The sequence below is a fragment of the Salmo trutta genome, chromosome 29 (genome assembly GCF_901001165.1).
Source record: "Salmo trutta chromosome 29, fSalTru1.1, whole genome shotgun sequence".
In the NCBI taxonomy this organism is placed as follows: Eukaryota; Metazoa; Chordata; class Actinopteri; order Salmoniformes; family Salmonidae; genus Salmo; species Salmo trutta.
In genome coordinates, this window is record NC_042985.1 from 5,103,068 (window position 1) to 5,116,176 (window position 13,109).

Here is a 13,109-nt window from a genome sequence, read left to right on the forward strand (position 1 = left end):
TCACAGGGCCCAAAAAAATCCACATTGCGGAGAATGAGGACGGAATCACGGAATCCAGATATTAAAACGGATTTCAACAATATTCAAATTTATTGAACTTAGTAGAAAGCACATTAATTTGCCCAAGACTAGAACAGAATGCATCAGTGATTCGTATTTTCCTGCAACTTTATGAGGCGGCGAGCGTATGCCTGAGTGGCGAGCGTATGCCTGAGTCTGCGCGGCGAGCGTATGCCTGCACATTGTGTAGCCGTTAGGGATGATGCTAATTATAACCATCTTCTGTTAGATGGAAAGGCTTTCCCAAAAACCTTACCAATTAAAATGTGTACCACAAAGTAGCCTATGCCTACCTGGCAGAATGATATCATGACCATTTGCATCAATCCAGTGGCCATTTGTTTTGAAAACTCTGCAGCCACATGAACGCTACACAAACGTCGGTAACCAAACAGTCTCTCGTTGGTTCATACTACAACCCAAAATCAAAAAAAAGTTCACATTTTCTTATTTTTCTATTTTTAAAATTACAGAAACCTTGAAAACCCAAACATAGAAAACAAAATTTTGGGAAAAACAAATAAGATTTTATAACGCCATACATTCGTGATGGTATTGATCAATAAGTAGTAATTAAGGCGATTAAAGGATGGTAGACTAGCTCTGATTTCCTGTGCGTCGGGTGAATCAAAAATATTGGTTGTAATATGGTTGGCTGGAATTAAATGCCTTTCCTCGTGGACAGTGTCACGGATCAATGTTGGCGCCTCAAGGGATTTGACTCACCTTCCACTCCACTGATGCACTTGACGCGGTCGCGCACCTCCACGTTGTATGCCTCGAAGGACATGAAGACGCCGTCCGGGTGGTAGGGCTCGCGCTGCGCGTACACCTTGGAGTAGCTGTGCTGGAACTCGAAGCGCTCGTAACCGTCGTACTGCACCACCTTGCCGTACACGTCAAAGTACTTTTCCAGCCAGCTGAAAGGAAAGTACACTTCAGCACCGTCCCGCCGACCCTTTATCGTGACATCGTCGTTAATCAGGCAGTCGATCTCTTCGTACTTGATGCCGGCAGCTCCGCCTACTATGGGCGGCGGCTCCGGGGGCTGCGGGGGTTGCTGCTGGCTGCTAATGCTGGCGTCGCCCCCCTTGGCGCTGGGGGGTGGCGGCGGGGCCCGTGGGAGGAAGCGCAGGGCGGTGTCGCTGGAGCAGCGGTTCCACAGAAGCACGGTGAGGAGGGTGAAGAGGGCGCAGATGACGATCAGGGTCTTGTAGTTGACCCGGGCCGCCAGGCAACGCATGGTCACAGCACGCCTGCACAGGGGACAACAGAGACTTATTAATAGTATCCTTTGACAACATTAAGTATATAAAACACATACAGTGCCTTCGGAAAGTATTCAGACTCCAGAACATTTTCCACATTGTTATGTTACAGCCTTATTCTAAAATGGATTAAATCGTCTTCCCCTCTCAATCTACACACAATACCCCATAATGACAAAGCAAAAACAGGTTTTTATACATTTTTGCAAATCTATTACAAATAGAAAAACTTAAATATCAGATTTACATAAGTATTGTGGAGGGGTCTGAAAACTTTCCGAAGGCACTGTAGATACAGGCAGCCTTCCTACTTCATTTGCCGCAGAGGAAGGAGTTTAATGGCTGTGATAGAAAACTGAGGATGGCTCAACAAAAAGAAGGAAGTCGGTACAGGAAACAAATACTCCAAAATATGCATCCTGTTTGCAACAAGGCACTAAAGTTATACTGCAAAAAAATGTGGCAAAGCAATTCACTTTTTGTCCCAAATACAAAGTGCTATGTTTGGGGAAAATACAATACATTACTGAGCACCACTCTCTGTATTTTCCTCATGTTATGGGTATGCCTGTAATTGTTAAGGACAAGGGAGATTTTCAGGATAAAAAAAATAAACTGAATGGAGCTAAGCACAGGCAAAATCCTAGAGGAAAACCAGGTTCAATCTGCTTTCCACCAAACACTGGGAAATTAACATTTCAGCAGGACAATAACCTAAAACGAGGCCAAATTTACACTGGAATTACTCACCAAGAAGACAGTGAATGTTCCTGAGTGGTAGAGTTACAGTTTTGACTTAAATTTACTTGGAAAATCCATCGCTAGACCTGAAAAATGGTTGACTAGCAATGATCAACATCCAAATTTGACAGAGCTTGAAAATTATATATATATATATATATATATATATTTTTTTTTTAAATAAAATGTTGCACAATCCAGGTGTTGAAAGCTCTTGGACACTTACCCAGAAAGACTAGTCTCTGTCAAAGGTACTTCTACAAAGTATTAACTCAGGGTGTGAATACTTATGTAAATGAGATATTTCTGTATTAAATGTAATAGATTGGCAAGAACATTTCTTTTCATATACATTTTGAAATTCAGACTAACAACATGTGGAATAAGTCAAAGAGAATGAATACTTTTGAAAAGTGGTTTTTCCCCCCTCAGACTTAAATAAACAATTCCAGGTGAAAGGTCATAGCTTTCCAGGGGAGGGGGAAACACACACACACACACACACACACACATACTTCTATATGAATAAAATAGTGTAAAACGGCTGTCAACTCAACTGGTTGTAAATACCTGCAGTTAACTTCTGCTATACGTTAGGTGATCAAGAACATTGCCTTCATTTTACCTGTCATATTATTATGAAGCTTACGGTAGTCCCCAGTCACTTGGCATTTGTTTACAAGCATACGACGATGACGACAGACCGGAGCCTTGAGTCGCTTTACTGTTGTGCAGCATGCACCAGGTGATCTAATTACAGATTAGAATTCACAGCTAAATGTTTGCCAGCTAGATATCCTATAACTATTAAGTTGTCAAAAATGTGCTAAATGTTTTACAGTTAAATATGCAGCAAAAAAAAATAATAATCAAGCATTCACTTGGTAACAGCAGAGAATCCCCTCTTGGATCAAGAGCCTTGCTGGCTAATATTTGTTTTGTGCAGCAAACTGAGTTACTTGTATAGTTCAGTAAGAAACTGTACAAAAATGTTTACAACGCGATCATTAGCATTTATTAGCATTCTCTGGGATTTTACATGTACTTGTTAGCATTGCTAATCCTCAGATTGCAGAGTATTAGTGGGGTTTAAAAACCGCGGCCCTTGTGATCAGTGCCGATATTACTGAATATCCCCGTATGACACAAGGTCGGTATGAAGGTATGACTACCTGGATACCGCAAAAGCAAAGAAAGCATTGGCGTCAACATGGTCCAGCATTCCTGTGGAACTCTTTCGACACCTTGTAGAATCCATGCCCTGACGAATTGAGGCTGTTCTGAGGGAAGGGGCTCAATATTATGGAGGTGTTCTTAATATTTTGTATACTCCGTGTACTTCTGCTGTACCACTACTACTGTCACCGTATGTGTGGATCAACATCTTCAACAAAAACACATGCAAAGTGTTATCTGGGAGCTCCATTGATACAAACAAGAGAGGTGTTGGGATGTGGAGAAAAACAGCACAGAGAGTCACTCCAACACTAGCCTACTGCTCTACACCGACAGGTCCGGGCTCCCCAGCTCACGGTTCTAGCCGACAGGTCCGGGCTCCCCAGCTCTAGCCGACAGGTCCGGGCTCCCCAGCTCTAGCCGACAGGTCCGGGCTCCCCAGCTCACGGTTCTAGCCGACAGGTCCGGGCTCCCCAGCTCACGGTTCTAGCCGACAGGTGCGGGCTCCCCAGCTCACGGTTCTAGACGACAGGTGCGGGCTCCCCAGCTCACGGTTCTAGACGACAGGTGCGGGCTCCCCAGCTCACGGTTCTAGACGACAGGTGCGGGCTCCCCAGCTCACGGTTCTAGACGACAGGTGCGGGCTCCCCAGCTCACGGTTCTAGACGACAGGTGCGGGCTCCCCAGCTCACGGTTCTAGACGACAGGTGCGGGCTCCCCAGCTCACGGTTCTAGACGACAGGTGCGGGCTCCCCAGCTCACGGTTCTAGACGACAGGTCCGGGCTCCCCAGCTCACGGTTCTAGACGACAGGTCCGGGCTCCCCAGCTTACGGTTCTAGACGACAGGTCTGGGCTCCACAGCACACGGGTGATCAATTAAGGAATATTGATTACACAAAGTAGACTAAACCGCTTAAGAAGATGCAAGGTGATTGAGGAACATCTACAGATGAGTTGATGAGAATCGAATGCAGATTAACTTGAGGAAAGGAACCAGCATTATGGTAAATGTGATGACGAGCAGCATTGGCAATTAGTTGTTTGTGTACGCTTTTGCAGCTACTTCCGCTTGAGGGTTGGGAATGGAAAACATTCATTCAACTACCACTTCAGAGGCTTGCATAGACCAATTGACATAGCACATCTGTCAGCATTGGCCATTTTAAATGAGCACAGGGGTGGAGGGTGAACAAGGAGTAAATAACTAGAATAGTGGTTTCCAAATAGTGGATCACAGACAGCCACAACCAAAGAGGGACTAAACACTTGTCTACGAGAACGGTATTAAGAACTTGAAACGCTTTGAGGTGAGGGTCAAAACTAGATAAAAAGGCTGGAGTGGACGTCTACCAGGCGAACGAGACGCGGCGATTCATTCACCCAATTAACAGTGCCAATCAGCGCGGGTACGAGGCTCACGTCGTCAGCCATGTTGTTTCTGGCATTTCCATCGTCCTGAGAGAAATCAATAGGCAAACCCCCTCACTAATTACAGCTTACGGCGCTAGGAGTTGCAGATGCAGCAACGACAAAGACTCAGCCTTCCCACAATACAGGAGGCGAGAGAGAGGGTAGAAAATCATTACTTCCAAGAGCATCTCAATGCTTCAGCTTAATCCAGCCACAGCTAAAGGTCAGCACAATGAATGCGCATTAATTCCACAATGGGAGCAATCTGCCCTAGCAACGCCGAGTCAAATTACAACGATAATGGTCTCTGGTCTCCAACAAAGTTATACACCAAGGACAAGCATGTAGCCAGACAAGGGTGACCGGAGTCAGGAAGTTCCAGTTCTCTCTAATAGGCGTGTAGAGTAAAGGCATGATATGATACAGGATATGAGGCAGTATAGGCTACTCTCTTAAGAACAGCCTTGAGTGCTGGGTGATTTAAAAATGTCAGTCAAATGATCAATAATATAATAATGCTCTTAGAAAAAATGTTTATTTTATTTACAATCTGTAGACACTATGAGAATAGAAAGGTTCAGAACTTTTGTTAAACATCACAGCTGAAAACTATATACTAAATAGAAACCAAAACTGGATGGTGTTCAGAGATGGGAGGGGAGCTGAAAGATGGGACTAAAAACAAACAAAAGATAACTATTGTAAAATATACAGTGTCCATAAAATGTATATAGTATGTATACACTGGAAGTAGAAGCCTAAGTGTTGTTGTCGATTCGTTTACTCCAATTAGGGGAGGAGTGGTAGGGTTAGGGGGAAATAAAAACATACAGTACCAGTCAAAAGTTTGGACACAGGGTTATTTTATTATTTCTACATTGTAGAATAATAGTGAAGACATCAAAACTATGAAATAACACATGTAGTATCCCCCCCAAAAAAGTGTTAAACAAATCAAAATATATTTTATATTTGAGATTCTTCAAAGTAGCCACCCTTTGCCTTGATGACAGCTTTGCACACTTGGCATTCTCAAACAGCTTCATGAGGTAGTCACCTGGAATGCATTTCAATTAACAGGTGTGCCTTGTTAAAAGTTAAGGAAAGAAATTCCACAAATTAATTCATTTCAGCCAAATCAGTTGTGTTGCGACAAGGTAAGGGTGGTATACAGAAGATAGCCCAATTTGGTAAAAGACCAAGTCCATACTATGCTTATTTGAGCTGTTCTTGGCAAAGGGAAACGACAGTACATCATTACTTTAAGACATGAAGGTCAGTCAATGCAGAAGATTAAGAACTTTGAAAGTTTCTTCAAGTGCAGTCGCAAAAAACAACTGGCCACAGGAAAGAAAAGACCCTCTGCTGCAGAGGATAAATTCATTAGTTACCAGCCTCAGAAATTGCAGCCCAAATAAATGCTTCAGAGTTCAAGTAACAGACATCTCAAAATCAACTGTTCAGGGGAGACTGCGTGAATCAGGCCTTCAAGGTCGAAATGCTGCAAAGAAACCACTACTAAAAGGACACCAATAAGAAGACTTTCTTGGGCCAAGAAAACAATATTTTTTCTTCCAATCGCCATGTCTTCATGAGATACAGATTAGGTAAATAGATGATCTCCACGTGTGTGGTTCCCACCGTGAAGCATGGAGGAGGAGGTGTGATGGTGTGGGTGTTCTTTTGCTGGTAACACTGTCAGTCATTTATTTAGAATTCAAGGCACACTTAACCAGCATGGCTACCACAGCATTCTGCAGCGATACGCCATCCCATTTGATTTGCGCTTAGTTGGGACTATCGTTTGTTTTTCAACAGGACAATGACCCAAAACACACCTTCAGGCTGTGTAAGGGCTATTTGACCAAGAAGATTGATGGAGTGCTGCACCAGATGACCTGGCACACAGAGTGAAGGAAAAGCAGCCAACAAGTGCTCAGCATGTGGGAACTCCTTCAAGACTGTTGGAAAAGCATTCCAGGTGAAGCTGGTTGAGAGAACGCCAAGAGTGTGCAAAACTGTTGTCAAGGCAAAGAGTGGCTCTCTCAAATATATTTTGATTTGTTGAACACTTTTGGTTAATCCATGATTCCATATGTGTTATTTCATAGTTTTTATGTCTTCACTATCATTTCTACAATGTAGAAAATAGTAAAAATAAAGAAAAACCCTTGAGTAGGTGTGTCCAAACTTTTGACTGGTACTGTATACATTTTAAAAACAGCCTGGTGTGAGTAACCCAGCTCACAATATGAACCCTGAAGATCATGTGCTGGTGATCATGTTCTAACAATAGCTGCTGCAAATACATGAGCTGTATGGGGTGGGTTAGAAACACACTTTCCAATAAGAGAGAGCACTTCCATTTGGAAATAGGTCTACACATGCTTCTCTCCAAGAATCAACTGCTGGAGGGTAAAAGTCAACTCTGCACTTGCAGTTACCAACTTTAAGTGTCATGTCATGTGAAAAATCTGCTTTGGCAGACCTCTGCATATGTAAAATATTGCTGTATGAATAAAAGTATCATTGATATTTGGAGAAAAGTCAGCGTAGTGTAGAGATGAATGATTGGGCTGCTAGGAGCTCTGACAATGATGAGAACTCTGGGAGGAAGCCTGGGGACTGCACAGTGAAAGATAAGCAGACTGTCTCCATCTTATCAGGGCCTGACTATAAATAATTGTATCTTATTAGGTGGTGTGCTGCCGGCAGAGCTCAGTCAGTGGCATGGCTACTGGCTATACCACTAGGCTTCACTGAGACTTCAGAGTCCAGCCAATCACAGCCTGCTTAAACCAGGACAACACCATAGTGACTAGACAAGTGGGAAAGGATAAATCTAGAACTTATTTTGCATTGCTTGTGATTCATTCATGTTCTCCCTCACCACCTTTCATGAATCCACATCTTGTGATTCATATGATCAGACTGTTAAAACGGATCTCCTCAAGGTTCTGGAAAAGGAGCCATTTCAATAAAAACCTGTAGCATCTTTCAATTCACTTGTGAACGTAACCTATTTATTATGTACGACTAAACTACAGCTCAGACAACACCACTAGGCTATATCTAGTGGACTAGACAGTAGCAGTGTTTTCATGGATCATTTCAGCCCAAATCCACTTAAGTGCATGAGATATGGATGGGCCTCTGTGTAATCCAAGGGCAATCAGCTTGACTACGGATGTGTTGCACAGATGTAATCCCTCTGGTAATATCCACAACTTGAACTACAGACTTAGAGGGAAAGTACTCAAAAACAACAGACAACAAACCGGATACGGAGTACAAGGCTGTTGAGGATAAAAACCCTCCATGCCTGACAGATTGTGTGTGTGTGTGTGTGTGTGTGTGTGTGTGTGTGGGGGGGGGGGAGCTTTTCAGCTTAAAATGCGCCAACGTCCTGCTTCGGAGAATTGAAAGATACTTAAAAATTTGACACAGCAGCATGGGACCTGCATTTAAAATGAGTGCATCAATCTGTAGCCAGCACACATGACCAAATGCCCTCCCAGTCTGCTTTAAGAGTTCATCTGTCACCACGGCGCTCTGCCCAGAGTTCACGCCCACTCCCCGTCCTCATCCTGGTGATGCATGGCCTTCCCAGGGGGCCAAGGGGGAGGGACGACACACAGGAGGAAAGGAAGGACTCTATTGAAATGCTGCTAAGCATACTGCTGAGCTTAAAACAGCCTAGCCTTTAGCCTTGATAAATGTGTGTATGGGGGGGTGGGTTCTCCACTGTCTGAACTTAAAACAGCCTTAATAATAAAGATGTGTGTGTGTGTGTGTGTGTGTGTGTGTGTGTGTGTGTGTGTGTGTGTGTGTGTGGGGGGGGTTATCCACTGAGCTTAAAACAGCCTAGCCTTTAGCCTTGATAGAGGGGGGGGGGGGGGTCTCAGTAATGTGAGAACATCCACTGCCCTTGGCCTCCACCCCAGCCTTGGCAACCTGGCCCTTGGGAGCATAGGGGCTACATTGTCTTTCGATGCTGTCCCGATAATGGCCATCAGGGGTGGGAGGAGGAAGGCTGGCCCTGGCACTAGGGACTGTGGAGTCTGAAAGGACTGCTTTCAGGTTTAGTGGCCTCTGCTCTGAGTGGATGGTTTGGCTCCGGTCACCTTATGGTTGTCAGAACCCTTCCACTCAGAGTTTTTTTTAGAAACACTGACTGGGCATCAACGTTGAAACAAAATGAAGAGGGCAGCTGCTGCTGCTAGCATGCTGATGATGTAGGACTACATGTAGCGTTTTGTTGGCTTCCAAGGGGTTGGGACGACAGGCCATATTGGGCCCAACCTGCCCAGCCAGGTGGGGTTAGACGACTACGGCGAGCTTGACAGAACGGTCATCAGATATACTGGCCAACTCTTCAGGCCATTTAAGTTCCAGGAATAGATCAGAGGCAGGTGCATGCCAGGCTTGCTAAGACTTGAAAATCAGTCAAAAAGTTGGTTGAAATACAATGCATTGCTTCTAGGCAACATGAGCTATGGCAAAACTTACAAACAGTCCTTGAAGACCAACAGAGACATAACAGTATGTCTAACCTTGGACGGTTGGAGCAGAGGTCAATCGATATGTTCAAGGGGTCCATGTCTAACCTTGGCTGGTTGGAGCAGAGGTCAAATCGATATGTTGAAGGGGCTTACGCGTTGAGAAGTACCTTTGTGATCCGAGGTCACGGGACTGTAAACACTGAACACAGAAGCCATGAGGAGGGAGGTCTGCGAGTTCCAATTGCTCGCAGCTTCTCCGGTCATCTCTGACATCACTCATAACCAAGCTCCGATGACAGGCGTTTGCTCATCGGGTGAATGCTGGCAGCAGCTGCGCTGCATTGTTAACATGTCAGAAATCTCTGGATGCAATAACAGCTGCTTCACAACTACCCAGGATACACCGTGCTCAAGAGTATCTCATTCTGCCTTGGAACGTCAGACTGCCAACATACCAGCTGGCCAGTTAGTTTAATGTGCATGTATAAAAGGGGGGGATACTTTAACCCTTCACACAACAGCAAGAAAACAGAAAAGGGGGTGGTTGGATTGGCTACTTAGTTACAGTACGCCTGCTAAAGCCAATCTCCTACTACAAGTTCAGTTTATAATGAAGAGACCGCGAAAAGAGCAAAACAAGTGGGCCTAACATTGCTCACATTTGAAAAACAGAGGGTTTGTTGTTTTACTGATAACATGGGGAGGGATGAGGAACATCCTGCAGTGTTTAGGTTCATTGTCCTGTCATTATCTCTCAATATAAAGGTGTAGCGTCGTTTAGGCAAAAGCACTCATGTCCTACGACCTTTGCCTCCATACCAAAACCACCATCTGCAGTACAAAGGGTGCTAGTGATGATTATTCAGCAGTAAGATCATTGGAACCCCATCTCACAAGCACCTAAAAGTATGTTTTCATTGGTATGCTTAGGCAATATCAAGTGTGTATGAATACCAAGGGGGGGGGGGGATATTCTCATGCTAGCAGACCTTTTCTTTTTAATGGCAGTCCTCTGGATGTCCTGGACTTTTAGGTACCTGCTTATCTCCCAGCTGGTTCCAGAGCAGAATAAACCCTTCATGACATGCCAGACCACTGTAGCAGCAGAGCCCTGGGATGGATGGGCAGACCACTGTAGCAGCAGAGCCCTGGGATGGATGGGCAGACCACTGTAGCAGCAGAGCCCTGGGATGGATGGGCAGACCACTGTAGCAGCAGAGCCCTGGGATGGATGGGCAGACCACTGTAGCAGCAGAGCCCTGGGATGGATGGGCAGACCACTGTAGCAGCAGAGCCCGGGGATGGATGGGCAGACCACTGTAGCAGCAGAGCCCGGGGATGGATGGGCAGACCACTGTAGCAGCAGAGCCCGGGGATGGATGGGCGGACCACTGTAGCAGCAGAGCCCGGGGATGGATGGGCAGACCACTGTAGCAGCAGAGCCCGGGGATGGATGGGCAGACTGTTGTTTTTATCCCTCTGCTGTTTTCTGGTGGAAAACAAAATCTAACAGCCATCATTGCGATAACGCCCCAGCGCCGGTGAGCTGCCCTTGGGGAGGTATCGGAGCAGAAGTCCCGGTGTTTGTGCAGCCAGGTGTTCCAGCCCCAACTAGACACTCATGACATTTTCAGTGGTCTCTGGGTGAATTCAGGCAGGGGCTCAGACTGCTGTAAATAATAAGCTCTGGTTGGCTGGAGCTCAGGGGCCTGTTAACTCCTATTGTGTCGGAGACGAGAAGGGTGTCCGCCCGTCCGTCCGTCCGTCCGTGTGTGTGTGTGTGTGTGTGTGTGTGTGAGGCAGCTCGTTAGAAAAAACAAACACGCCTCCCATAAATGTGCTCCACTGTAGGTCATCTCACTCCTCTTCATCAGTTAATGCATGGCTCACTCAGTAACATTTAGGCGTTGACAGCATCACTACCAAGGTTGAGGCCAAATTCTCCCTTGGTGGTGCCTCAATACAAGGGAAGCGACCGCGACTCAGCTTGAATAAGTCACACTGATGACAGAGTATTAATATGCACCACAGTGCATGTACCATCCACAACATTCAAATGTCTGTTCTGTAATCGTGGTAACACCCCAACACATGCCCTTTCAAGTCTTCAAATGCCTGCTGCTGCCTGGGCGTAAGAACACACCGTCACAGCGGGTTGTATCTCAAAGGAGAGGAGTAGAGAAGGAGAGGGGGGGACAGGGGGAGGGAGCTAGCCCTTCATCACATATTAAAACACATCTTCTGTTAGCAATGAGTACACATTCTGCCCAAAACACCTGCTCCGTTGCCCAATCAGACGTTGGCACACGAAAGCAAATCTGGTGCGATCTTCACTAAAGGATGCCAGTCCTCTGGGTGGAAAGGTTGTCTCTCTCTGAGACTGACTGGATATAGATCATCCTGCAGAGAAGGAGATCATCCTGCAACTACACCTTGTGAAATAATGACTGAATTAGAGTGCAAAGTGATTCACCAACAGAGTCAGCGGCGAGCTACGTTCACCATTCTAACCTGTTAGTCATATTTCAACAAATATTTCAAGAAGTTTAGAAAACAATAAAAATGGAGATTAGTCAAAGCAGAAGCTCTAAAAACCAGATGGCCAAACAGTTTCTAGAGTAGTGTGTGTGTCTCCATTTACCAGCTCACCAGGCCTCTCAGGGGAGTAGCAGGACTTCCAGTAGCTCAATACCCTGCTGGACTCCAGCCTTGTTAATCATTCATGGGTGTGGATGCCCTCGCCACTCCAATAGGGCCCAGTTGTGCAGACCTCACATTGATTTGAATAAGACTCTTACTGTAGTCCAATCAAAACTCCTATCCAGATGTTTGCAGTGGAAAACAAAACAGCATATAGGCTCTTCTAGTCTAACCCTGTGAGAATGTGTATTTGGATTAATACAGGTTTTAAAAAGAGTTCACTGTGTGAGAACTCCAACTCCAAGCTGATATTCTTCAGACCTCTAACGACCCAAAGAGTCGTATGGGCGTTTACAAATGTAGAAAATGGAAGTAAAATGTTTATTTGAAAAAACGATGCCCATTTCAAGGCTGAGATATCTACACACGTAGCCAGGTAAGGCTGAGATATCTACATGTAGGATTTATCCTCTAAAGCTGGGCCTATATAATTGAGTAAAGATGTGTTCTGCTGATTTTAGCTGAGGAAGGTCTGTACCGGCCAGCCGGTGTTTACCGTCTGTGCCCTGATAACACAAGACTTAAGCACCAGGTTGTTCTTACCTGGCATTGGCCCTGCATTCCACTGGGCTTCTTCTCTCTATTACATTCCGTTTGTTGAATCACCATAACAAACACACTGAGCTAACAAATTGACTTCGATGTGGCCAACAAAGTAATAATTTCACATTAGCGCTGCACAATGAAACATTGTTTATATCTCTCAGAGCAGGCAGAGAATGGAGGAAATTGCTTTGAAGTTAATGCCTCGGTCCAACTCATCGCTAGTCCAGGGATTAGGCAGGTTATTACCAAGAAGCGTACAATATTAGAGACCTACAGAGAGGATTAAACACGCTCCTAATCAACTGGAGAAGAGACGATAGAAAAATAACCACTCTTCAATGCCATTACTGTGACCTTTGCACATTTATAAGCAGTGCACAACAACAAGTAGCCTCTGCAGCAGCATAACAGAATATGATTTAGGGACGGAGCAGGGCATGGCATCCTTTCACAGTAAGGCTTACATGGTTAAAACCTCATGACATAGCAGGGTTACAGATATTGGGACCTTGAACATGTGACATATCCCCTCTAGGCGAGTCTTTTGCATGAAGAGGTGGCATAAAAAAAAGCAACCCGTGGAGCTGTAGCTTTGATCAGCGTCTGTGAATCTACCCAAGTCCCGTGCTCTCGCTCCATGCAGACTTCCAATTACCAGCCTGATACAGGCTAATAAATCCAGAGCACGTTCAAAGACTTCTCCTT

At 45.2% G+C, this 13,109-nt stretch overlaps 1 protein-coding gene across 2 annotated transcripts in view; it reads right to left on the bottom strand.

Annotated features, from left to right (window-relative positions):
* LOC115166801 (D-glucuronyl C5-epimerase B) overlaps positions 1-13,109 on the bottom strand; it is an 80,429-nt gene that overhangs the window by 25,924 nt on the left and 41,396 nt on the right. For both annotated transcript variants that reach the window (XM_029720630.1, XM_029720629.1), the window contains exon 3: positions 787-1,316. In XM_029720630.1, the coding sequence (XP_029576490.1) occupies positions 787-1,303 (517 nt within the window). In that variant the 5' untranslated portion in view covers positions 1,304-1,316. The remainder of the gene's footprint in view (positions 1-786; positions 1,317-13,109) is intronic.